The sequence below is a fragment of the Diachasmimorpha longicaudata genome, chromosome 4 (genome assembly GCF_034640455.1).
Source record: "Diachasmimorpha longicaudata isolate KC_UGA_2023 chromosome 4, iyDiaLong2, whole genome shotgun sequence".
Taxonomy (NCBI): Eukaryota; Metazoa; Arthropoda; class Insecta; order Hymenoptera; family Braconidae; genus Diachasmimorpha; species Diachasmimorpha longicaudata.
This window is the reverse complement of record NC_087228.1, coordinates 6,971,035-6,998,999: the sequence shown is the minus strand read 5'-3', so window position 1 is coordinate 6,998,999 and position 27,965 is coordinate 6,971,035. Positions and strand designations below refer to the sequence as shown.

The 27,965-nt window shown below is 37.6% G+C and overlaps 2 protein-coding genes across 3 annotated transcripts; both read left to right on the top strand.

Annotated features, from left to right (window-relative positions):
* Window positions 1-22: 22 nt before the first annotated feature.
* On the top strand, window positions 23-27,391 carry LOC135161914 (uncharacterized protein). 2 transcript variants are annotated; one of them, XM_064119908.1, is made up of 17 exons: window positions 23-632; window positions 4,336-4,895; window positions 5,413-5,523; window positions 5,620-5,711; window positions 5,794-5,886; window positions 6,243-6,346; window positions 18,827-18,891; window positions 19,037-19,196; window positions 19,278-19,411; window positions 19,810-20,176; window positions 21,508-21,789; window positions 22,425-22,852; window positions 22,953-23,099; window positions 23,252-23,747; window positions 25,332-25,835; window positions 25,902-26,016; window positions 26,270-27,391. In XM_064119908.1, exons 1-17 carry the CDS (start codon window positions 579-581, stop codon window positions 26,965-26,967), a joined length of 4,410 nt encoding a protein of 1,469 aa, XP_063975978.1. In that variant the 5' UTR covers window positions 23-578; the 3' UTR covers window positions 26,968-27,391. The 2 variants fall into 2 exon arrangements, with proteins under 2 accessions (XP_063975978.1, XP_063975979.1); XM_064119909.1 differs by having other exon boundaries at window positions 24-559.
* LOC135161944 (uncharacterized) lies at window positions 16,280-18,611 on the top strand. The gene is made up of 2 exons (XM_064119973.1): window positions 16,280-16,695; window positions 17,378-18,611. The coding sequence occupies exons 1-2, from the start codon at window positions 16,646-16,648 to the stop codon at window positions 17,700-17,702; spliced, it is 375 nt and encodes a 124-aa protein (XP_063976043.1). The 5' UTR covers window positions 16,280-16,645; the 3' UTR covers window positions 17,703-18,611.
* Window positions 27,392-27,965: the final 574 nt, after the last annotated feature.

Sequence of the window (27,965 nt, the reverse complement as noted above, 5' to 3'; positions counted from 1 at the left end):
CACAGCGTGTGATGTATCCCGGCGCGATTGGGGTTGCGCGAAGGGAGACTGCCGGTGTGGAAAGCTAACGCCCAACCACAAAGCCCAGTCGGTGTGTACACCATCCAGGTGCACATCATCATTATCTGTCTCATTTCTCCACCCGCACTCGCACGAGAGAAATAAAAATACTGTTTCGCGCTCCAAGGGGCAGGAGGGGAGAACAAAAGTCATTCCTGATCACCCCTTAATCCCTATTATTTATCATTAAACAGTTGTCTCATCCAATTTGTCGAGTTGAGCGGGAGAAAATAAAAAAATTATTCCAATAGACCTGGAGAATAACAACATGCACTGGACTGCATGCACTACGGATGTACTTGAATAATAAATAGTGGGGGTGGAGGGGGAGGATTATTTGATGATGCATTTAATCCGGATCGCGGATCCACCGTGTTATTTTCAAAGGAAAACAAAACGTTGCGTTGACGCGACTTGATCAGAAAAGACTCATGTGTTGTACATTTCTCAGCAGATATGCAAGACTGAATGTTCAGCCAGTGGAATGATGAATGGAAATGTAAGTAGTGGATATTTTAATGAGCATGTCTCGGGGTAATTGCTCTCGGCTGGGATTATGCATTCTGCTTTTGGTGAGTCGCAACTCAGTCATAATGAATATGTGTAATTAGTAGGGGTTTGGATTTTGGGGGGAAAAGGGGGAGGTGATTTTGGGGCTTTTGCCTTTACACATTAACGACACAAATGGACAGTTCGAGGGTCATTACAAAGTGTTAATTTTGTAAGGGGTTTCTTTCATTCTGATTTTTGTTGAGGGAAAGTGATGAACAAATTGGAATAACAGAGGGCTTTTGGTATTTGATTTTTTTATTGAAATAGAACAGAATTTTTGAATGTTTTTTTAGCTTTTTTGGGGTTTTAATTCGGGTGGTGGTTTTGGAAATTATATTTTTGGTGGTTTCGTGGGGTAATGGGGGGATTACGGCGATTTTGCATTAAACAATCAACAATGAGAATGAATAATTCAGTGGTAAATGGGTAGCGTGAATTTTTTAAGAGTTTTCTATATTTTTGATCATCATAACAAATATTATTACATGAAAAAATGTTATTAAGGGATTTTGATAAATAATCGTGAGACACAACAAGTTGTGCCGAATAATTATATCGTTTTTGATACTCGAAATTTTCCAGTTACATTTGGACTCGAGTTGTTGACAATTATTTGTTTGAATTGTTTTTCGTAAATTTCATCTATTATTGCACTTCAATATATTTTTTGCAAAGTATTTTGACGTTTTGGAGATTATTGCATTTTTTATTGATTTTTTTTTTGTTTTTATTGACTGACCCGGGAATTTCTCCTTATTTTTGAGAGTTTATTCCCACTGAGTTTTTTAAAAATCACATTTTTCGGGCTTGGTCCGGACGATGTACTATTTGCAGTTGACGCGGATTCTGGTGAATAAATATTGAGATTAAGGGCGATGGCGTGGGGTGTGGAAAATTATGTTGTTGGGATTTTGTTATGAGAAAGGAAATAAATTTCACGGATGAATGTAGCGAGAAAGAAGTTCATCCGGGCGATGAATTTTAATTGTGATTCGTTGAGATGACAAATTACTAGTCATAATTCAGGCTTTAAATGTCTTTCGCGGGGTATCCCGATGTTTTCTAATCTTTATCGAGTCACTGGCGGCTTTTTCCACTCGTTTTTGCGGTTTTATTCCGATGGCAGTATTTGATATTCATGAGACGAAATGGCTTTTTGAAAATTATATTCTTCTGTTATGAGAGAGAATAAATTTCACGGGTGAATGTAATGAAACAGAAGTTCATCGGGGTGAGGCATTTTAATTGCGATTCGTTGAGACGCGAAAATACTAGTAATAAGTTTGCACATTTTTTTCGAGGTCTGTTGCAACGTAATGAGATCATTTTATTTGTTGAAATATTTTTTATTGAGGTACTTTACGATCTCCCCAATTGTTTTTATGTTTTTCATTTTAATGAGAAGTATTCGCTGCTAATTAATGAGGAAATTAAATTGAAATCTAGTGAAAAATTACTTCACAGAAGTTCGACAGCCGCAATCTCCGAGAATACACAGTAAAAAAATTGATTCTGTTGAAAATATAGTTAAAATAAATAATTCGTTGCCTCAATTGCACTTAAAAAAATGATTGATCATTCAAAAAATGATAGAATCATTTTTTTTACTGGAGAATTATTTTTTCATGGGAAATGGCAATTTTGAGACAAGAAAATTTTCTACAGGTGAACATCCATCTTTTCGATAGAGTTAATATTTTTTTCTCAGTGTATTTAACGCTGTCAATAATTCACGATTGATGTTGGTTCAATCGATTCTCAGTCACGTTACATTCAACTACCTCTGTGACAGAATATCTCGTCTGGTGATTCGATGGGGAATTCGTTAAATATTCAGCGAGAACCAATTTAGATGGAATTTTAAGAGATTTTTTGATAGCATCGACCCCATCGGTTATTCCGTGTAAAAATTTAATTCAATCCCATTTTTTATTGCTAGAAGATAAACATTTTTTAGTCATCTCGGAACTCATTGTTTTCCCTGAATTTACGATTGCGTCACTGAACAATTACTCCTCTTTATTTCTCTATTTTATTCTCTTATTAATATTTTACAACACAAACTGAATGAAGAAAATTATCCCAAGTTCATTGAAATTAGCTGGAAAGTCTGACTGAAGAAATATTTACGGACAGAATCCCTCGGCATATTTAACACGAATACGATTTATCGGAGAAAGTTCAAACAATTTTATTCAAGTTAATAAAATTGTTAATTTCAACTTGATGGAATGAAAATCCTGGAGATCATCGTCGTCGCCAATACTCCGTGGAATTAAAATTCAATCCAACGAAATTTAATATTCCTGCAAGAGAAAGATCTTCGCACACGCTTCCGGGCTCATTTTATTCGTTCAAATATTTATTATCAAGTCACTCAACGATTTTTCTATCTTATTTCATTCTACTTTCACAGTATTTTCATTTGAAGTAATGAAATTAATGAGAGAATTAACCCAAAGTCCTTTAAAATCACATGGCAAGAGCAGCTGAACAAATGTTTTCGAAAGGAATCTCCACGAATATTTATTATTATTTATTTTATTCTTTTTATTTCCCTCGACAGCTCACGACTGATGTCGGCACGATCGATCATTCTGAGTTGCGGTGCATTCAACTACTGCCAGAACATTTCACCTTAAATTTCACAGGGGAATGGTTGAATTATCCATTAAAAACTGATTCATACAAAATTTCAAAATATTTTCTGCTTGACAAGTTATTCTTTCTCTTTCATTATAGCTTCCACACTCTTTAGAAGATGCATGCATACATTATTATAGCACATATACACACATACACATATATACATGTATTATTATTACTTTATTTTTATATCATTTAATTGAAATCGTGGAATAGCTCTCCGATGACGTACAACTCCTAAAAAAGTGTCTCTTCCTTTGGAGACTACTTATCAAACTTCATTAAAAAATCATGAACATGTAACATTTGACCGAACATATTCTTCAATTTTTAACGAAGGAAAAATCCAATGAAATGCAACTCTCATTTCCACAATGAATTCCAAAACTCCAGGATATCATAGAAGCTCCCACACTCGTTGAATACGAAGAAAACTCAATTTCCTCGAATGGTGAATATAAATCAGAAGTTCATGGATAATTGGATCTGAAATCCAATCCAAAGTTCACAGCATTGCAAATTGGCATGTGACTGTCAATTGAATTTCAGGAAATTTCCAACGGCGAGACCTTGGTGCATCCCAGCCGAGTAATATGTGCTATTTGTTGCATTAATTAGCTTCAAGAAATGTTGTAATCACATTTGAATATAGATGACTCCCCATCTCTGTAAAAAAATTAGATTTTCCGTTGATTCCTCTTTGATAGGAAAAATCAGAGAAATTCCTATTTTCCATACGAGATTTATTTATTGATCTACTTATGCATTTGTTATGTAGTACGGTCCTTAGTCCATGGTGCCATTATGCAGGAGAGTTCCCGTATAATCAGACATATATATAAATATAATTTATTTAGAGGCTTTTTGCAAAGATTAATCATTCAGATCCAATGATTTCATTAAAAAAAAAAATTTTGTAATGATAGAAACGAATTTTTACTCTCCAGAATGTCAACTCATCAGGAAGTGTCAAGTCAGTAGAATAATTTAATCCGTTAAAAATCTAATGACGAATGAACTCCGTGAAAATATCCCCGAAGTCCCGGTACATTAATTCGATTCTCATTAACGTTTCAGGCAAACACTAGAATGACCAGTCCCTGGATCAATTATCCCATCTTGATAGTAACTTTCTCAGTTCTGGCGAGTCCTACGGACGTTGAATTCTGCGGTGGTCATTTAATGTCGCCAAGGGGAATAATTCAAACGCCAAACTTTCCTGGACCATTTTCCGTGCCCATTAAGTGTCGCTGGGTGATAGACGCATCGGACATACCATTTGGCAACAGTTCCATTGTTATTTATCTCACCCAGTTGTACGTTTACAAGGGCTTAAAATTCACCGAGTACGCTTATTACGAGTCTGACAGTACAAATTTTGGCGCCACACTCATAAAAAAAGTAACGGAGAGAAATGTTTTTGAATATCGTTGGCTGAAAACGTACAGGCCATATCTTGTTATTGACTTTAAACTGGACCGACTTGAGGGAAATCACGTACGAGTACTTCATGATCTTCTCGATGTTTATGGCTTCAATGTCACGTACGAAGTGACGGAGGCAGATGCCAAGTCAAATTCTTGCACGGTTAGGGACTGCTCTTTTGCGGGAAATTGCATACTCGATCCTACCTACGAGTAAGTATCTGAATTATTCAAGTTTTTGTGGGTTTGATGTCTCGCCAGGAAAATTACAGACGCAAGAATAAAATGCCCCTAGCGCGTGTTCTATTCTTTTTATTTTTTATCCTTTTTTTTTTTCATTCAGAGTGTGAAAATTTACATAGAAATTTGTATACGCTATCAGTTGGCTTGTCTCAATCTGCACTGGGAGATTTCCACTTTCAGAGAATTGAATCTCAGTATTGAATTGTTGAATAATTCTTGGACTATCTGAGAATATTTCTGTATCTTGAGTATTTTTAAAAAACAACATTTCCTTTTCCGTGATATCGTGTGGAATAAATCCATCTGTCAGCACTGATAGAAATATCGATGTTGTTGGTGTCAAAAAAGTCCCAGATTTCCATCTTCTGGTGTGAAAGTGAGACGTTCTAACACTCGAGGTTACACAGTGATAGAGACCGACAGTATATGGTCTCGAACATCCCTTATTCTTGTTAACAACAACCCCGTACATCTCAATTATCTCCAGGTCATTTAGTTGTCAGTGCTTCGAGAAATTCAGCGGTGAAAAATGCTCTCACGGACCACTTTGCATAGATGATAAACGAGAGAACATGTGTAGAAATGGTGGTACCTGCAAGTATGTAATTGCTCCATTATCAACAATACTCACTGTTCCATAATCGATCGATGAGACACATGACTTATTGTTTGTCGTTGGTGATGTGATACACAGGCATATTGGAGCAGAAGCTGTGAGATGCCTCTGCAGTCCTGGTTACACTGGAAACAGTTGTGAAATACCGGTTTTAAACGATACACAGGGAGGTGAATATTTGCATTATTTTGAATATTTCCATCTATTTGCAAATTCAATAAATACTCTCCTAACAACTCGTTTTTCATTCAGATTGCCAGGATCCTACCTGCATCCACCAATGCCCGTACTCACCGGAGGCTCAAAAACCGTGTGGGTGCACTGATCGGATACCTGTGTACGATAGTAAGTTCTTTTTAATTTTTTAATAAATATACAGGTAGATACATAACATAGATATATAACACATACTGAACATGCACTTAAAATCGATAATTATCGAATATTTTGAATGTCTGTCTCCCACGAGTAGCTCAAAGTCCTTTTTGGCGGGTCATTTGAATCCAGAATTCACTGAATTTTGAGATTTTCAATCCTAATTTTTTATAATTGTCGCGCACTGTAGCGCCTCTTCGGTCTTGTGTAGAGAAAAATTTCCTCCCTTAGCTGAAGGAATTATATCCGCGATATTCAGTCGCTCATTCGCCTACTGCAATTATGCAAAAATTGGGTTTCATGAATTTTTTATATTCTGTCGACAGAGCGGGCGAGATACGAATGCCGCATAAAATTAGCCAACTTCACGGCTTTCCGGAATGGAACCAACACACAGGCAGATTCTACTGAGGCATTATTGCGGAAGCAAGTGAGTAGAAAAATGACTATCGAAAAATGTATTGAATTCCTTTTTTGCGGTCGAATGCTTTTTTATTGTACGAGGGACATTTTGATGGGCGATCGAACGCATTATTTTTTTTTATGACTGTAATAAATGGTGGCTATAAGAGATGTTGACGTTTATGGACGTGCCATATACATGATATTTTCAGTCTTGGGCGAGTCAATTTTTGGTTTTATTTTTACGACCCTCGAATATAGGTGGATAAGCGAGATTTGAGTGCTTGTCAATTTCGGGAACATGAAATTTATACCGAGCCCTTATGCGCATAAAACAGAAACGTGAGATATTGGCAAAATTTTAAGACTTTTAGATAGCAAAAAACTGCTAGAAACCAAAGCAAACAGTCCCTCATGAATTTTCAGCTAAAAAATTACTGAAAAATTTGGAAAGCGGCTTTAAAAGATGTTTAGTAGGGACGTGACCATGATTGCGACTTCCGGCAGTAGGGGAGGGGTAGCAAGATGGCGGTGGGCAAACAAGTTACCCACCTCGCATTTTCAAATACTCGGAATAATTGTTTATCTTCTTCAAATCTGATCAACATTATTTTACTCGATTTCGAAAAAGTGAAGCAATACCTCGAGCTATTGTTCATACTTTTTTCTACTCCTTTCGACCGAGAATAAATACTTCGTGATCCGTAAAGAGGAGCAATTATCATCGTAACCTTTACACCTAGACATTCCTCCCCATCCTCCACTTTACTTGATCCATTAAAATTTTTTTATCACCCGAGTAGGCATGCACTTTTATACCCGATCGAACACACAACGTTTCGCCGCATTTTTTCCTGAAATTTTCTCGCTACAATAGAACCAGCCATTCGCTATTCCACAAGTACCAAGCACTCTCATCCAAACACACATTTTTTTTTACACCCTCTCATGAAAAAATGATAGCAAGCGGTTTTCCTCCCCTTTCTTGGATTAAATCTTAAACGGAAATGAGTTGTATTCTTCCTCGCTATTTCCATTACCCCCCATATCTCTGGAGGATGCATATAGTATTCTCAGCGACAAATGCGATGCAAGGAGAGAGAAAAAAAAATTGTTCAGTAATAAAAGGGAATGATATTCCGAATATTTCAGAGTTGCATTTCACAGCGCTGGAATAAATAAATTTCAATGCTATTAAAACTTTCTGTCGGGAGGAAGTACAATCGGTTTACTTGAACAAAAAAGTACATTCCCTCGTAATTATTTTTGTTGATATTTTTTTTTCACGGAGTCAGTACTGGCGAAATGGGGAATTAGTCCGTGTGTACGAATGAAACAAATAGGATTATTGTTGCACAGACGGGAAGGAAGTTTTATTTTTCGGGAGCAATTACTTATTTTCAGGGAGTTGCATTCAATTAAACAAGTTTTTCCCGCGATTGTCAGAGGAACGATACAGTATTGTGCGTCGAATTACGTGTGATTTTGATCCTCATAAGGGTCAAATAAATTTATTTAAATTTGTTTGAAGGGGCGTACAATCACCTGTTTGTGATTTTAACGCTCACATTTGATCCTCGGGAACGTCAAGTGTCATTTAACTCTTGCGAAGGTCTCTCCTGAACCTCAACTCTGATTTTAATAATCAAGAGGGTCAAAATCAGATATCCAAATTTATTTGATCCATCACATTCATCAGCTTCATTTCAGAGCAGTGAAACAAGTAGAATGACGTGGCTCCAGGAAGGGATCCTGCTGCACATGTCCTTCTGATATAAAATAGTAATCGCTGTGAACTCGAAGGTCTAATATAATTGAAATTAAATGATATATTCAAAATTATGAACAACTGAATCAAACTTGAACCTTAATCATCTGGAAGTGAGAACCTTGGCCCTAGCAGGGGTCAATTAGGTTCTAAACCCTCACGTGTGACTCCCTTGACCCACAGAATTAGCCCTAATAGCTACCTATTACTCCGCCCAATCGATTATATTTTTTCTATAATATTTTTTCGCCGGAAAAACACTGTCACTTAACAAAATGATCAATGCATCTTATATCCAATCGCATAAGTCTAATTACGAAAAAACAAGACGTCATGTAATTGTACAATCTCTATGAACTTGACCGTATCCTTCATTATGTCATCGATCTGGCGGCCGTAGGCGTCACTCCACCACATTTCTGTGTCAATGACCTTGCTCCCCAGCTCCCACAATGAACGTTTGTGGGCCAATGTTTGCACACCGATAATTGCCCGGAAATCAATTTCATGAATAACCCAGTTACATCAATTTAGAAATGCTAACAGCTGAGACTTGGTCAACGTGATCTCAGTCGCGTGGCAATCAAGGACGGGTTGATCTAGCTTCGGAGATAGCTCAGTGACTGGTGAAAGCACTGATACGTGACACGACAGTTTCTCAACTCCAGACAGGTTTTTTTTATTGAGTCGTGAATTATCGCCGATGTTGGGTAATGAAATTCGATGAGTCATTTGGCTTTGAAAGAGATCACGTATGAAAAAATTTCACTGACAAAAACTGACATATTTGGCAGACGGTTTTAGTGTGAATTTTTTGGTGGAAAATGTCCAACTTTGGGAGTGAAACGTTTCCGGTTGAAATTGGCATAAATTTTTCATTTTTTTCCTCCTCTACTTTATGTTTTATCGAAGACACTCATTAAATTTTTTTTTAATTGTGAATTTTCAGTTTGAAAATTCTCTATTGGACTCAAAGTTAATTATTACATAATCATTCCTTAATGATATGAAATATTGTATTGTAAATGTATTTTTTTTTCTAAATAAAATTGAATGGTATTGAGAAATAATTAAAAATGATGGAAAATTTGAAATTATTTGAGCGAATTGAAAAAATTCAAGTACAGTTCGAAAAAATTAAATAAAACGACGGAATTTCCACTGATCTCTCCAAAACAAACCCCCTTCACCCCCTTGAAAATCGACTCCTCCGAGAATATTCCAAATTTTTTAGAGTGCCTCCCAAGTTATGAATACAGCAAGTGCTCTTCATTATCATTTCCATCATTATTATCACATTTTTCCCGCCGTCATTATACAACCGGTTAATGGTCATACGGATAAAAGCTCGCGAGTCCACTCCAATTTACAATTCAGATGAATTCTGATGGGCAAAAAAAAAGTTACACTGCGCACGAGCGACTAGCAAAGAGTCCTGGATTATTGATTGTTTTTGTAGTTTTTTTTAAGATGAAGAAATTAATCGAGAAAATTCCGAGTGAAATGTGGCATTTTTTTTATTCTTCCCGCCCCTCCACGATTCGTACTCCATTGATTCTCGGGGTAAATTGAAATTGATTAAAAGGGGGCCCGGGAATTCAGGTCGAATAAGAGGGTAATGTAATTTACTGAGAACTGTTCTACATGGACCACCTTTCACTGACGCACGCCTGTGGAATCCCATTGCATGCCCTTTACTCGGGAATCCCCCCGAGTGCAATATAGCTCGTGAGTGGTAATTGCTTATGTAGAGGGTGACTTTTCATAAGCGTTCAGGCGCGTAAGTGTTATGCATGTATAATATTCTGATTTTAGAGTGGAAACGTTATTGGGGGGCTCAGTTTCATTGAGAGTTTTCCTACTCAACAGGGAAAATGCCTATTACACAATAATTTTTACCTCTCTGACTGCTAATTATTTGGTAAATTGTTCATTGTGAGGGGTTTGACGTCTAGTGAAGCTTCAGCTTCAGCATTAACTCCAATAGGTCACCGTATTCGCTGTCAGAAAAAAAAACTATGGAATTTGATGGACAGTTTTTATATTTTATTTATGTAAAATTTGGAATTCGAAGATTGCTTTAAATTGCAGACTTTAAAAGTATTTAAATGTCTTTTCGAGGGAGTTGGGTCAGCAACATCTGCATTTTTTTTCCTAGTAGATGGTTTCCAGCAATTGAGTTTCGTGAGGTTGTCCGTCATAGGCAGTTGACTATCAATTTTCAAGGGAGTGGTAGTGAATGCGATTTACACGGAGGGAAAAACCGGGAAAAAATGCCGTCAGCAGGATAAAATTGATTCATTTGATTAGCATTGATCCAGAAAAATTTATTGTGAAATTCAAGGGTTAAATTAATACCAGGGAAAATAATTCTCAAGACAATTCCATCTCAACTCTCGTCTGTCTTTGAACACCCAAGACGTCAGGTAAATGTTCATTTGTAGCTGTCCGACTGTCAATTATTCGTAAAATTTCTCATTATCCTCTCACTCTCCTGGTATGACGTCCACCAAATGCATCACTCGGAATTTTCCCGGAATTCTGAAGACAATTCCAATGAAATAGCGAGAGTCTTCTCTCAACACTGTCCTCCCAGTTTATCTGAGGGAAGTGATGCTAATCCAGCTTTTGATGAATTAATAATTTCCTCAATTGCCGAGATCTACTGTCAAGTTATTCTTCCAGCTCACGCGCAGAGACTCTTCTCGACGCTCCTCATAATGAGAAATAAATCACCCGAGTAGTTGACCTTTAGCTCGATAAATCCTCCTGATCGGTTTATCCAGACTATTCTTCACGTGTTCTACTCCCTCGACAGTCTCGCTCAGACTGTCATCAATAATGGGTGCATGATGCAGGGGCCAATCTGGCGCTGCTCGATAGAGCAATAGCAGGATGAAATGCCCAGTCATTCCAATATTTTTCACAATACTTTGGTTTATACATTTGTCGTGCCATGTCACTGGCATTTTCACAGTGGAAAGACATTTTTATTTCTCGACGACGGGAAATTTATAAAGAAATAATAAACAAAATGATTTCTTCGTTAAAAAAAAAACAAATATCGCCCTTTAATTTTCCAATTCAGTAGCAAAGTGCTAAATCCCGATAACTTCACTCTTATTCCAGTCAGGATTTTTCGGAATATCTCCGAATCTAAGCGAGATAGGGGAATTTTTATTATGACATTTGTTGTAGTGCTCAATTCGCCCCACAAAAAAGGTAATGACAAAAATTTTGCTATTCCCCTTAGATTCCACGATATTCATCATTTTTACGAGAACATTTTGGCTTTTGGTGTTGATCCAACAGTTGCGATCTCTCACGCTCATACTATGGACAGTGCCAGCGCCAATTATTATTATTATTGTTATTGTTATTGCTATGGGATTGGAAAAAATTTTGTGAAAAAAGATAATAGTTGAAAAGAATTCCGTTAGTGCGTTTGCACTCGGAAAAACATGTACAACGCAGACGTTAGCAAAAGTAATTTTTAACGAATGTGATTACAGACCTCGCTTTCGGCTCGGAAAACCTCACATTCGTCAAAAATCCAATTTCCCAATTTGCGTAAACTCGGGTGAACTCTCCTGTTGTGACCTCTTGTTTCGCCACGGTCTGAGATAAATTCATTCGTTTTTTCCATTCACAAGCAACTTTTTTCGGTTGAGAATAGTGAGAGTTAGAGAATAATTGAAATTTCACGCAGTGAAATCCGGTTATGACTGTAATTACGGCTATAATTAATTCAGTCCGAGCTTTTCATCGCTAATTGATCCGCATGCCGAAGTGGAATTCCCAGGAATATTCCATAATTTCAAAGGGCATTTGTACTTTATTTTCTTGTATTTACATTCCTCAATCGATCTCGTTGAGACGGCTTTCGTTTGATGGGGTTTTCCCGTTAAAGGTAGGAAAAAAAAAGAAATAGCCAATAGAGAAAAAATAAATTCATCTATCTCAACGTCCTCGCATTAAATTCATCGCAAAACCAGAGATTACACCGTAAAATCTCCTTTCCTTCTATTTAATCCCCTGAAAGCATTTCAAGATATTCACATTCACTCGACATTTTTAGTTTTTACCCGCAAAAACCATTGAAAATGTCGAGGACTTTCCGAGCACCTCGTGACGCTCGTTATCCTTCAAAAGAAACAATCATACGCATTGTTGTTTTCCCCTGCTATTCTGAATATGAAAGAAAATATACAATAGTTGACAGAGGAAAAAACATTGCATTCGCCAAATGGTAAAAATCTGAAGAATCCTGTGAAGTGGGAAATATCGTCATCATTTTCCTCGTTGAGAATGCATTTGACAATTTATTTCTACAATTGTCATTCAAAGAATGTCCCATTTCCACATCACTGCGAATGTCAGAGACAAAAATGAAAAAAATTTATGCGTTATTTCGCAAAATTCTTGATCGAATGGCGATCTTCCAATTGAAGAAGATCGTGGTAGTGCAAATAAACCAATAAAATGATTTCGACGACTTTAAATACTTTTGGAAAACACTCGAATTAGGATTTTTTCAGATAAAAAATTGAATAAAACGCTCTGTTAATTGCTGAGAGCAAGAGAATTGGTGCCCAAAGATCGGGGTATTTGAGATTCCCCGGAGCATATCGAGAGATATTAATTAAATGAAACCGATAATTTTTTTAATAGGAAGCTCCCCTGAATATGAAAATAAAATCACCGAAGGTCGATGTAGAGGAAAAACGCGAACTCATCAACCGGTAAAAAGCCGAATAATGCTATGATGAGGGAAATATTTTAATTGTTTTCCTCGTTGAGAATCTACTTCAAAATTTATCTCTCCATTTATCATTCGAAAAATGTTCAATCGCTACAAATGTCAAAGATAAAAGCGAAAAAAATTAATGTTTCGCAATTCTCCACACATTTGTTAATTTTTGTTTATATTAATACAGAATCTCATTTTAGTGGATAAACCCCTCATCGGATCGGGCGTACCCCATTACTTCGGTAGTGACGTGGTCAAACGACATAAATCACATTTGACTATCGACCAGTTTTTAACGCATATCTCGGTATCTAGGGGAGATAGAAAAATTTTCATTATGACCTTTTTTATGGAGAAAATTAAGTACTACAATAAGTGTTATAACAAAAATTCCGCTATCTCTCTTAAATTTGAAGATATTGCTAAAAAACGACTCAGAGACAAGTCATCTCTTCCTACCACTTCACTGCTACATTCATTAAACAAAAAAAATAAAATTTGAATAGAAATAAGTAAAATTTATATTTTATAAATTATAACCGGAATTATTGATCTTATTGAATGTTCCTCAGTGGCTTATCCCCAGAAAACCCGCGTTCGAACACATTTTCTGTTAAAATGGCAAAAGGTGAAGGCCATTTCCGCTGTGAAACTCCGAGTATTCGCGGAAACTCAGACTACGAGGAAGTGGAATGCAAAAACACGCGAATATTGGATTTCCCGGGTAAAGCTACAGCTCCACTACACATACGTCTATACATATACGATAGTATTTAATATCCTCCGCCTTCATTTCGAGATAATCGAGTTTGCGTTCGGCCATACGGTTGACGGAGTCTCTTGACCCCGTTTCAAATGTGTGAATTCCCCCATTGGATAGAAAAATTTTTCATCGTGCGTCAACAGGTGAATGGAAATGCGATAAGGAAATCGTGATTAACCAATTATGTAACGGATATTCTTTCGATTCATGGCGCTATTTTTATTAGTTTTCTGGACTCTACGTCAGCAAATGTATTTCCTCGTACAATTTCATTAAAAATAGACTGCAAGATATTTTATCATTCATTGAGTTTTTTTCAGATATGATAAAATTATTTATTAACGATTACACAGGAAACGAAAGATTTAGTTAAAATTTATTTGAGAATGTCTGGAATATTTCTAGCGCTACAAAATTATTATTTGAATTTTCAATTTAATGAAACAAAAGTTCTGATAGACTTTGGCTGTTGTATTTTCGTAAAAAAAATTCCACCGGTTTTTTCAATTAAAAAAAATACTGAAATGATACATCATTTTTTTAAAGATAATAATAATAACGTGATGTAGTACATCACGATAATAATAACAACTTTATGTAGAAACTCTTCATTCATTAATTCACTTTTCAATTTCATCCACTCGAATCGCTGCAACACATGCCCTTGGAGGGTTGTCAGTTGCTGCTTACTCTGGGCAAATGAAATTGATCGGTCATGAGTGTTTTTCAATCGCTAATATCATCACTTGAATAGCATGATGAAACGTCAAATAGACCTTTCTCATCGGCTTTTTCTCACGTGCAGTCGCAGACATTGACTGTCAGACCCTCTATTTTTTCATTATTTTTATGTCTGATGTTTATGGATGATTTTATAATTTTAATCACTTGGATAGTGCGTCATTGATACCTGGTGAGCAGGCCCGTATTAAGAGATGACTTTTTCCTGTTGCTGTTCAAGAATTTTTTTCGTGAGACATCCGGGGGATTTTATGCTCTACGCGACGTTTCGGGATTTTTTTTTCCGGAGAAATAATGAGTTTTATTCATGAGATTGAGCAGTGCTCTGATTAAGATTAATTGAGATGATTTTTCAGACTGGTTTAATAGTACATTAATTTGATTTAGGGGTCTGGGGGTTTATGAACTTTTATTTTTAATTGATAAATGGAGAGAATTTTTCAATTTCAAAATCTTTGTACTGAAAAATTGTCAATTTCTCCCAGTGAATTACAACGAAATTCTCTATTTCGCTTCTTGAATTGTGAATTTTCGGTGATGAAATTCCCCAAAAAATGACGTCGAGCCTGACCCGGATAAAAAAAACATGCCCCCTCACAACACGGCTATTCCCCTCGGAATTCCCATTACTCGCAGACACCCGAAAACCTGTTGCCCGCGAGCTATTGCGTGCTATTGTGAAATCCCCTGAGTATCTCAAAAACACGAAAAAAGTCGACAAAAGAGACCCTTCCACGCGCAATCAATTACCGATTACAATTGACGAGCTACCGCATTCGATAACGAAGGCAATTCCCGTCCCGGGGCGACGAGAAAATTCCTCAAACGTTCGTTCGATTCATCTCACCAATTCAATTCGTCCAGCGTATTTGCTCCACTGGAGAAATGTCTCAAAGCATTCCTCGACATTGAACGAAATTCCTTCCGAATTTCCATCTTCACTCTTTCTCGGATGAGAAACAATTGGCGAAGTTGAGACTAGTGGAATACTAGCCGGCGGAAAACTCAATTTCCGGAATGAAAGTTCAAGGGTTCGTAATTAACAAAAAGAAATTGATTAGTTTCTTTTACGCAAAATTAGTTTTATACCTCGTTAAAACTTGAATTATCTCGGTAATAACTGGCTTTACGAGGAAAAGTGATATATGATTTTTTAGAAAGAACTTCATTCTGCATAAAAAAATATTATGCAATTTTTCCCTAAATCCACTCATTAAGGAGATAATGGGGTACTTAACAAAGTAATTGAGAAGTCCATTTTTTTCCAGTAGATTTTTCTACCTTTCGATAAATGTGGAAATATCTAGACCCTGATGAGTTTTCAGAGAAAATGCGACAGGAACTTTATTCTGGAAAATTTAATTCTCTACAAAAAATGTTCAATAGCGTTTTTTCGTGTATCCAGTCCTTACTGAGATAATTGAGTTACTAATAAAGAGCAATCAGTGATCATTTGCACGAGTGAAGTTTTCGTACTTGTTTAATGATAAATTATCTGAGTAACGAGTGTTTTCCCGAACAAATGTGATAAAACATTTTTTGTAGGAAATTACATTCTCTTCAAAAAAGTCTGATGACTTTTCCTCTTAATCCCCTTCGTTATCGAGATAATTAGCAAATTAACTACCATTTTTTTATACATGTGCCTAGCTGTGTAATCAACAGGTTTGTATTTAAATAAACAATGAAGTAGAATAATTAATTGATAGAATTAAGGAGTTTGCATCACCTCGAATTTGATGCGAACCAGGAAAATTCAATTTCGTACTTTTTTTTTATCGGAAAATGTAACTTGAACTTCATATAAAATTGAGCAGATGTAAGTGCTAGGGAAATACCGCCTCCGAGATTATTCATACTGTTTGATATTACAACATGCTCTTTCCGAGAAGCCGCGGTGCTTGTGGTGGGGATAGTATCGATATAAGCCGCGAGTTAAACTCGGCGAACGACATTTCTCGAGCCACGAGCAAAACGAATTGAGTGAATAGAGTCTCTTCGATAAAAATTCGAGAGCCAGAGGACGTTGACGTTCAAGTGATAGAGTGAAAAATAAATACATAAATAAATAAATAAACAAGTTGGACTCTATTTTGTCCTGTTTACAATTTCAAATTTTACGCCAAGCACAACTGCAAGTGGATTATAAATCGGCATCGACACGTGATTTACGTGCTGCGCACAAACTCGTCGGGTGTTATTCAGGAAAATTTCCCGCAAAAGCAGGAAAATTCAACCCACGTTCAGTGAAGTGTGCAAGGGTGCTCCTGGTGTTGAGAGAATAAATAAGGAATTATCTGAGATCATGGCCTGTGAGAGTCTGCAAACTGTACCGATGATTGGAATCACGGAGAGGTAAGAATATTGGCACTATTTCACAATGAGATCTTCATAGTTTTGTAATGGTGAAGTTATCGCGAAGGGAAGAGCCCTGGGAAGGAAATGCTATTAGACAAATTTTTAGGAAATTTAAGTCCCTATAAACAAAGTGTCATGGCCTTTTGCTGTAAATCTACTCGTTGCCGAGATAATTGCGTAATTAGCGAGAAGGAAGTGATAAGTCTTTGCACAACTATATTTTTGATAATTTGTTAAACAGTGAAGTATTTAGGTAATTACTGTTTGTACGAAAAAAAGTGATGAACCTTTTTTTTAGGAAATTCAATTCCCTACAAAAAAAGTCCTATGAACTTTTCCCCCAATTCCCTTCGTTACGGAGATAATTGCCCAATTAAAATGTCACAGCCATCTTTCCAAGGAAATTCAATTCTGAAAAACAGCACCGAGCTAATTGCATAGCAGACAGAACCCGAGAGCTCCCTTGCATTTTGAAAATGGCAATTCATCGTGGATTTTGCATCGAGAGAGTGCGTGATAAGAGATAACACCTTGTGTTCACAAAAAATCCTTAAAAACCGTGACTCATTATTGTAAAAATACCGTCGAAAAAAATTTTTTTTAAAACTCGGGATAAGATAGGCTATTTGATAAGTTGTGATGAGGAAAAAAAAAATTGATAAGCAATTTTTATCGGCAGGAAATCAACTGGACAATTACCACCGGAGGACATGCCATACTGGCGCGATAACCCCCACATTACCTGTGGAATGCTTCCAACATTGCGTGTACTGTCGTCACGGGGCTGCGAGTGCCAGAGAAGCGTCTGCCTCGTGCCAATAGACGCCAATACAGATTCCGCAAGTCATCTGCAGATGACCCTGTTGGAGGCGTATTGCCGAGAAATTGGTATTCAAGTTCTACGAGTGCGTGAGAACGATCTGCGAATGGCCATAGGACCGGAGCATCGTGACATATCGTGTGTACTGCTCACGAGGGAACACTTTCTCGAATCACCTGAATGATTCATCGGCAATTGAACTGGGAAATTGAATCATCTTATCTGGACGGATACGATATCAGTCACAGCGGCATACCCCGACCTGGGAGGAGGTGGGAAGGAAATTTACCCGACTGACGACAGTTCAATCATGTGACTAATTGAGAGATGCTCTCAATTTATTGATTTAGGAGCGACTGTTGTGCCCCGTATTTGTGGTGATCAAGGGAGAGTGGGGGGAAATTGTTAAAAGACATTTTTGTAGAAAATTTAACCTCTGAAGAAAAATCATATGACTTTTTGCTGTAAATTAACTAGGTACTGAGATTGTTACTTTAATAAAGGAACAAACGGTAATGGATTCTTTTGACACAAGTAGATTTGTGTCTTGTTAAATAATTAATTCTCTGGGTAATTTTCTCTTTTACGAGGAAATGTGATAGGACGTTTTTGGAGAAAATGAAACTGGTACAAAAAAAAGGTTTCTGACTTTTTGTTGTATATTTACTCGGTACTTAGATTGTTGTATCATTAACCAAAGCAGAGAATGAATTCCTTTGAGATAATTTTTGCGTTTCATTTTAGTAAGCAGTAAATTCTGTGGATCATCTCTGATTTTGGGAGTAAATGTGATACAATATTTTTGATAGATAATTCAATTCTGGACAAAACAATTTTGCGACATTTCGGTGTAAATTCGTTAGTTCCAACGATTGTTTGATAATTAACGACAACGGATTAATAACTCCAACGAGGATATTTTGATCCAATTGCGAGATATTCTCACTGATTTTTTTCATTGCGCCTGTGGTGCAAAAACAGTTCTACACGTATTGTAAGTAAGCGATTAAATGATACGTCTGTGACAGAAATAAAATGTGGAATGCAAAAAAAGAATTTCTGAATAAAAGATCTGATTTCAGCAAAAAAAAAATGTGTTGTTCATTCCCTAAAAAAATCACCTGGGTTTCGGTGAGTCAACACCCTCAACAGATTCCCTCGCCCCTTCGAGAAACAATCGATCAAATTAATAAATCCATCCAACTCAATCGATAAAAATGAAATTGCGTTAATTAGAGGACATTAATCGAACTTTTCTATGAATCTCTGGCATATTAAATTTTCTGTCATCCTTTCTTGCATTCACAGTTGGCGAGATACCTCCGCAATGCGAATGTATCAACAGTGGAGGACCTCAAAATTCTGAATGTGACGTGAGTAGGTAGACTCGTCTATTAATCCCATCCCTCCCTCTCCCCCATCCCTCGCCAGAAAGTCGAAACTCTCGTTGATTGCAGTCTCCACCTAGAGAAGTCCAAATCCACCATTACGAAAATAATTATCACCGTTATTAAACAGGCCGTCGGCGGAAGTTACGTTTCACTTCTTCGGTGTCTCCGACGATGGGGACAGAATAAGAGAAGCCCTGAATCGTCTTCTTCAGCGGAAACGTCTCAGTGACTTCACATTGGAGTCAACACACTTTACGTTCCAGCAAAAACCTTCATTAAGACTCCAGGTTTGGATGCATCTGTGCTGATGAGGTTGTGTCTTGCTCCTGTACCTGATAAATTTGCAGTAATTTTTTTTTTGTTGACAGACCTTGCGGGTCGATGAGCACGAGGTGCGATTGGGGGATCAGTTTGTGCTGTCGTGCATCGCTCAGGGGAGCGAGGGGATTAAATTCAGCTGGTACAAGGATAACATGCTCGTCAATATCAGCAAATCCACGAGGTGAATTTATTTTTAATCGTGGTGATAATTGCAAAAATATTCGAATGAATGAATTTTTAATATCGTCATATCGAGGCCAGATAATGGGATTTTCTAATCGATCATTGTCGTCCCGACATATCGGCAGATCGATTTTACACGATACATTTTTATCAACTGAAAATATCAACAGTAAAATACTTTTTTCTAATATCGAGGGCCCATTAATTTAGGAATTTCTTAGTAGCCTTTTTATTGTTCCTAATATTTTAGTGTATATAAAAAAAATAATAAAAATGACGGTGTCGCACCATCACGCGACGAACCGCGGGTTAAAAAAGCGTGAAATGGTGTATCCTAAACCCAAATCGATTTACCCTGTATCCATCTGTATTCACGAGGTGCATTAATCCTGCCAGAGAAATATGGCACCGAGAACTGCCAGATGACGGCTCAGACGTGCATACATCACTCTTGACAATCGACAAAGCGACTCTATTAGACGCGGGTCAATACACGTGTCGAGTGGCTGATTGGGGAATGGAGCAGTGCAAGAATATTCATATCGATGTCAGAGACGAGCCCGACGTCAAAGTCGTCCCCATGAGTGCCACCATCGAGAGAGGAAGTAATCTTCAATTACTGTGTATCACACCGAATATGAGGAGTCTTGGGATAGGCTTTGGGTGGACGAAAAATCGTGCACTGCTGAAGCTGGAGCCAGGACGCCAGTTCTGGGAGGATCTATATCCTGCTGGGAGCATTCTCAAGATCATCAACGCTCAGGTAGGCACTTTGATATTATTTTCATGGCGATGGAAGCGTTAATTTACTTTCAATAAATCGAAAACGTATTTGCTCAGTCGTTTTTCGATTTTTAAATGAAATTAAAAAATCAGTTAATTACAGAATAATTTTTGTGAGTTTTCGTGTGCAACATAATACGTTGTAAAAATGTACTCGTAAAGAGAGACGATACAAGACAATCAATGTTATATGACGAACGAATAATAACAATCATTAATCATTAATTGATATAATTAACACCATAATTAACATCATCGCTATAATTATCGCCTGCGTGGCCCACTCAAACAAACAAATATCAATATCTCTACACATGAAAACTCTGAACTCGTTGGAGTCGATGGATATCAACTTTATACGTAATTACACAATTTTGTATTACCGGGATAATTATTGATTGGGAAACATAATCCTGTGAACGAATGAAACGAAAGAGTTACACTCATTAAAACATCCGCATAGCTAATGCCATCTCTAAGGTACTTTATTGAATTGTTGTTGATTCTATAGGAGTTCTATTAGAGTTTTATTAATTATAATTGTTGTTTACTCTACTAATTAAAGATTTTCGCAATAAAACTTTGACGAAGGAGGCTTCAAAAAATCATGTCCAAGAGTTTTTGCCTACAAAACTGACTGGGAAGGGTTATTCGCAAAAAATTAAGATTGTTAAATATTTATTTATCACCAAATATCGTTTGAAAAAAGATCTTTACATCCCATAATTTCCAAATGAACTTGGTATTAGAAACAAATTGCCCTTTTTTAGGGATATCGTAATAGATTTCCTACAGTTCCAATAAATATTCAACAGGATTTTGGGAGAAAAATTATTACTTGTTGGCGTTGAATCGAAAATAAATTACAAAATAAATTTGTCCATGTCCTTAAAATATTCTGCAATGTCTGTACGAAGGCTGCACAGATCCTCTTGATTAAAACGTAAACCCGAAGGAATTGATCATATTAGTTTCGAGTTTAATATTTATCAGAGTTATGGAAATTCTTCAATACTTTGCCAACTTTATCATGCGGTTTTGGCCACTTCCTATGGAGATTTACCAAATCTCTCGGGATTTCGTTCAACTTTCAGAAATATGCATGAGTCTCCGTGAAATATCCTCCCAATTTCATGGATCTCACTCCGAAAGTTGAATGATGGAAAATTTTGTTTGACTTTTTAAATCTCTGAAAATGTAAAAATCACTGACAATCGGGCTTTGTCAATTCGTCAACTGCTTTCGCTGCTGTTCCGTGTCCTGACCAAATGCCTCGGTGATCTGTGAACTCTTTTCGTCATGTCATTTCAGAAATCAGCGATCTACACTTGCAACGTAGCTCAGCGTTCGATGTCAGTTAGAGTCGAAGTGGTGAACCGCACGTTGATACCGATATGCCCTCGTGATAATTCTTGGGGTTTGATCTGGCCCGAGACTGGTCCCAACTCAGAGGCCCTTTTGGACTGCCCCAAGGGCTTCATTGGGCCCAGAGTGTCGAGGCTCTGCTCCATGAGGGACGCAACGACGTCCGTTTGGCAGTTACCTGACTTCTCAGAGTGTTCATATCAACCGTTCATAGTACCTTATTCCAATGTAATTATCATACTTCTAACGAATGGCCTTGATGGAAATCTGGGCATTTAATTTGTTGCGCAAAAACGTCCCATGAATTCGTTTACGTCTAAATTCCATCTGATGAACGTCTGAAGGTTTAAGTGGCGTTCATGAGCTATCCAGTGCTGATCCAGTAAAATGGATGTCCCATCTCCACGAATACTTACTCTCTTGGTCGTTAAGAAAACGTCGAAATTTGACGTCGGCTTTACCAACGTCAGAACAACGTCCCCTAGATTGTCTCACGTCTGAGTTCCGTCTAATGAACGTATACACGTTTATGCGTCGTCTATAGGACGTCCTACGACGATCTCAGGTCACTCTGTTGATCGTGCAGAGGACGTCTATTTATAAATGTCGATTGCATTCCCAACGACTACGACTATATTTCTATAAAATTCGATCTAGCGGCAATTTGTGGGCGTCCACGGTGGGTTCAACTTTATAAAAAATCCTCTGGACGTCCACTAATTTAGTCCAAATATAATCTGAAAAAGCCCCCAGATTTCCATCAACGTGGCAAGATTTTTTTCTATGAATTTTTCATTTTGTTGAATTCAAATCATTAACTCCGCAATTTTTAAAATCCAGTCTCATGAATCTTTATTTTCCAGTTTCGAAGTTTAACTTTAGGCTATCAAAACACAACAGGCTCAAAGACAATCATCTCACTGTGGGAGGCACTGAGATCCCGAAAATTACCCCTATACCCAGGGGAAGGTGATAGACTCCTAGGTATAATCGCGATGATCGAGGACTATCAAAGCTCAATAAACAACCTCGATGACTTGTACAATTCTGCCGAAGTGTTAACAAGAATAGTTAATAGGATACTGACCGATGAGAACTCGATATTGACGCGTGACAAGCAGCTCCTCGTCCAGCAACTCAACCTGAGGAATTTGGAATATTGGGCGAGACTTTTAATTTATCCTTATAAGCACTTGGTACTTTCGTCTGTTGTCGTCGATATCCAGGCGCTGCACGGGACTGGAGATGACTGGAGGGAGCATCTGCTGCGGGTGCCGGTGGACGATTACATGTAAGTGGTAGGGGACAGTGGGGCAAAACAGAGTGATAGATAGTTTAGAGCATTATTAAATCTCCTTCCTCTTTAATCAAATTTATTTGGATTTTTGCAGGTATCCCCATTGGTACAGTGATAGGATCACAATTCGCCTCTTGGAGTCAGAGATTGATACCAATAACAATAGAACCTTCGGGGGAATTGTCATTGTTTATAAAAATATTACAAAATTTCTGCCGAATATGTACGTCAAGGAACTTGAGTAAGTAATAATTTCACTGTCAGTTTCCTTTTTCATTTGCATAAGGCGAGTAAAAAAATGTTATAATTTCTGCAAAAATGAGAATTATGTTGGCATTCACTTAATTAATGAGATAAAAAAGTATTGTAATCACGAGAAAATCAATGATGCAGGGATGGAACGGACTTGGAATACCGTTTTCACTCTCGTCTAGTAACCGTAGCCCTATTCCCCGGCCTCGATGACCGCAGCGATTCGAAAATTCAGATAGAACTTCGAATGCGATATCTGCAGAATATCACTGGCTCGTGGAATGTATCCTGTGGCGTTGAAGACCACAGTGGGTCCTGGGATTTGAACTCGTGTTCAGCAACATTAATCAGGGATGAAAGCTCCACCCAGTGTCTGTGCACAAAGCCAGGAACTTTCGCGGTATTTCTGACTGCCCGAGCAACGAAAGATCCGCTGGTGCACGATAACCAGACCACGTTCATAGTTCTTCTGGGGTGTGAACTGTGTCTACTGGAGAGCACGATATCATCTTTTATTCTCGTATTTCATCTGTGGAAAAACCGTACGTGGTTGAATTTTTTGAAGCTACAGTGCGCAGCGGCACTCGTCGGGGCAATGGGAATCTTCATTTATGCCATTCAGAGCTCATTGGCTGAGGTAATTATTCACCAGTTTTAATTTACATTTTATTCTATTGTAGGTACATTATTTTTGCCTGTGAATGGAGGTATTGTATTCGTAAAATTTGAAATTTCGAGTTTTTTGCGGAACGATAACTGATTACGCCTCAGGACATGCGGGAGTTTTAAATATGGAATTTCATGTGAATGATCATTTCTCGATAATAATTGAAAAAAAATTCAATTACTGCAGCAGTTTAATGCAAATTTTTAGGACAATATTCAAAAAATTTCTCTCAATGTTATTTTCGGGGCAATATTTAGGGAAAGTTTGTCAACAATAGGGCAGTGTTAGACCATTTTTTCATTATCATCATTGACAGATTGACGGCTGTTATATTATGAGCTAAGATATCTACTGATTACATTGCCGGCGCTCCCTCCCAAACAGTGACATTGGACTCCCCTTAAAAAATAAATTTCCAACTATCACACCCCCATAACTCAAAAAATAACCCGAGATAGGTGAATAAAAGTTGTTCGTAGATTTTTCTTCCCTAATCTGAAATATTCATATGCTAATTTCGTGCATACAAATTCAATGAATGTTCCTCTCATGCCTCTACACAAATAGCAAACCCTATAAAACCACCGATCTTAATAAAAACTCGGGTGCACCTAGCCTGCAAGTGGTATTTGCGAAGACTTTGTAACTACTTGCTTCAGAAACTACTCGGGTGGAGGACAAAGGAGCCGCGCTAAACTGTGCACCGGTACAATGCGACGAAAAGTCTCGATTTAATCAGTACAGTAAGCGGGCCAGAAAGGGGAGTAGCGAAGGAGGCGGCTGGAAAAACATTTTTCCAACTTTTCACTTTTGAAAGAGAAAAAGGAAACGAAAAAAGTTTATAATGTCTTGAGTATACCTGGGTGTGATAACCCGACGAGTGAGCATTAGCAGTAAAACAAGTTCAACGAGATTTCTAAGAATAAAGATTTCCTCCAGCTGTTTCATGATGAGTTGAACATTGTTTGTCTCCAAACAATTTCCATTCTTCAATATTTGTCCAGAAGTTTAGGAGAACGTTAAGGATATCCAATTACATTCCAGGGCTTTGGCAATGTGTCAAATGGGATGAATTTGAGTTGCAGTACTTTTAACGAGGAAAAGTTGGTCCAACGGGGGACATTGATTTTTTATTGGTGCTGAGATAGGGGTGAGCGGGGCAAAACAGAACGGGGAAAAAATCTAATATGGAGGGAGAGTCAGACAGTTTTTCCTCATCAAATTTGAGCTCAATCTGAGGGTTTTTTTTATCGAGTCAGGAATAAAAGTTTATCTTAATAATAGTTCATTTAGATTTCAACCCTCGCTATCACGTAATCTAAGGGAGATAAAGGAATTTTGATGGGGACCTTTTCTACCGAGAATTTTAAAGACTATAAAAAAGGTCATTATAGGAATTTGGCTATCTTGATTGGATTTCATGATATTCGACAGATAATGACAATTTATTCGGATGCTGATCTCGTATCACTTTATCTTGTTCTCTCACAATACGTTCTCCATTTTACCCCACCCTCTCCCCCGTAATTAAAAAAACATTTGACTAATTTGCAGAGTTCATATGCAATTGTCGCGGTGACGTTGGAGGCATTTCTCCTGATGGCGATGTCATCCCCAATATCTCAAGCTTTAATAATCTACGCTGATCTGACACAAGTCCGTCCGAGTCAGCAATTTCAGCCTACTGTGATAGCCGTGATAACCGGCCTCCCAATTATCTGCATTTTAACAACTGAATTGACCCACAAGAGCACCGGTTGGCGACACGAGTCCTGGTGGTTGATTTTTGGCACTGGGGTTTTTAATATTTTTATCAGCTGTGTTGCCACAATGCTCTTAATTTTTCTCCTGCTGTACAGTGGAATTCTGTGCAAAGCTCACGTCCTCATGGATCAGAGAGCTGTCAAGAAGAAGAGCATTGATGGAAAAATTGGATTACTCCATCGAGCTGCACTCACTATTTGTGGGCTCATCGTAATGGAAGCCGCCTCCATTTTGTATGTCAACTCATCAGCGATTATTTATCATTATTTTTTTGGATGTATCTCCTGTCTTCTGGTGAGTAGATTAGGTGGAACGATTCATTTTTGATTTCGAATGGAATTAAGTGTTTCTGGCTTTCAGGGGTTTGTCATACTTTTTTCCTACATTGGAGGAGGAGAAATTAAGCTATTCGTTCCCATCCTAAGGAGGTTGAGATTTGCTGACGATGTGGAGATCAAATCTAATTCAATTAAAGGTAATTATGGAGCCGTGAAGAAAAAGGTTCAAATTTTATTCTGGATGTGCCTTAATTTGTCTTTCTTCGAGTAAAAGAGAAAATGTCTATTTCATTTCTAAACCCACCAGTTGTTGTCATCTACATTTTTCTTTAATCCGAATTTGTAGAAGATTCGATAGGAAATCTATTTCTCTCATAAAGCCCTTAAATTCTCTTTCTTGACCCATCAATTAATTTCTCTCTGAGAATGTTCTTTTCTTCGCCTCTCCAGCTTCATCAAAACCACCTGATCTGGACAACGAAATGACCCCCCAATCCACAACAATTCTGAACGGTCGAGCCTGCCGACCACCACGTGAGCCGACATTGAGCTCCACCGCAATACGCTACACCACGGAAATACCCCTGTCACACCAAAAATCCTCACGAATGGCTCGACGACCCGATGCCCGAATTTCCCACACCGACGACATAAACCTCGAGAACTACAGCACAAGCCCACGAAAGTACCACGAGTCGAGGAAATACGACAAAACAAATACTCCCCAGCAGAATCAATACTGCCAGCGAGATATCTACGATGTCAATGCCAGAATAATTCAGCCCCACGAGCCAACGAAACACGCGAATTCCAGGGATATTCAAACGTCAACCTATGCCGATTCCATAACTGCCGAATGCTCAACAACGGTATTATGTAGTGCCGATATTGAAACTAGAATGGGCTTAAGTGCCCTGCCAGATGTTACTCTGGCAACTAAAAGTGACACTGAACATTCAAATGTTGAATTAATCCCTCGCGAGGTTGTAAATGTTATTCCGGATATCGCCAGCACTGGGGGACGACGGCAGCCCGATGGTGAGGAAAAGAGCGAGGATATTGAAAATTGTGAAAATACCGCTGGAATGCTAGATCGGATTTCACATGATCTAGATTATTTGTTGAATCGCACCGGCGAGGAAGCATGAATTATTTATTCAACGGAATTCCCAGGGTATTGACAGGTGCACACGAAAATTTTGGACTCCGACGAGGTGTCGTCGCAGGCGTTTGAAACCTATTGGATGTTTCAGTTATTTGTCTATCGAAGATGGGTCCTAAGGTGCATATACTTGAGGAAAAAAATTTAAAAACATGCACATTTCCTATTGATCTAAATCGATTAAACTTTACTGTTTTCGATTGAAAAATAATGAGACCAGTCATGTAAACCTTTTTTTGTTACTATCACTTTTCAGTGCATTGTCATCAGGGTTCGAAAATCAAAATACTATTTATACTATTTATTCATAATTTTATTTCAACAAATCAAAAAATGCCATACTCATGTTCTCGACCTTCATTATTCGTACCGATAATTTAAAAATAAAGATGATACTTTTTATAATCGGTCTTATTTAAAATATTGGACATCCCAGGCGTGTGTGTTGTGCTATTTATTCAATTATTTTCTCTGTTTACTGCCATTTTATTTTTGTATTTGTGTGGAACCGAAGGGTTGTGTCAATTTACATTCATCTAATTTTTAAAACTTACCTCTTTGAATGACCACCCAAACCGACTTATGGAGGTTCGCAGGCGCCGGAGTAATCAGTTTAGGACCGGAAAATTTTGAACATCAGATTTTAATTTTTTGTGTCCAAGAAATGAAGTAATTTTAGGAATTTGGGGTAATTTAGAGGTATTTTTTTGGAGAAGTTTTCACGGTTTCTGGAGAGAATTTATTAGGCAGGGGTGTAACAGAGAATCTGTGGAGATTCATCAGCAATGGGTACGTATGCATGAATTCAATGCAAAATCCAAACGCCTTTTTCACGAATTTCCGTTCTAAATATCTACCGAATGGCAAAGTTCTATTAAAATTTGATTAAAAAAATTGACTCCTTCCTTAGATCTGTTCTGGTGGACATCAGAAGTTTTTCTGTGATTTTATTTAAAAATATTTCGTAGAAGAAATGATTGGATT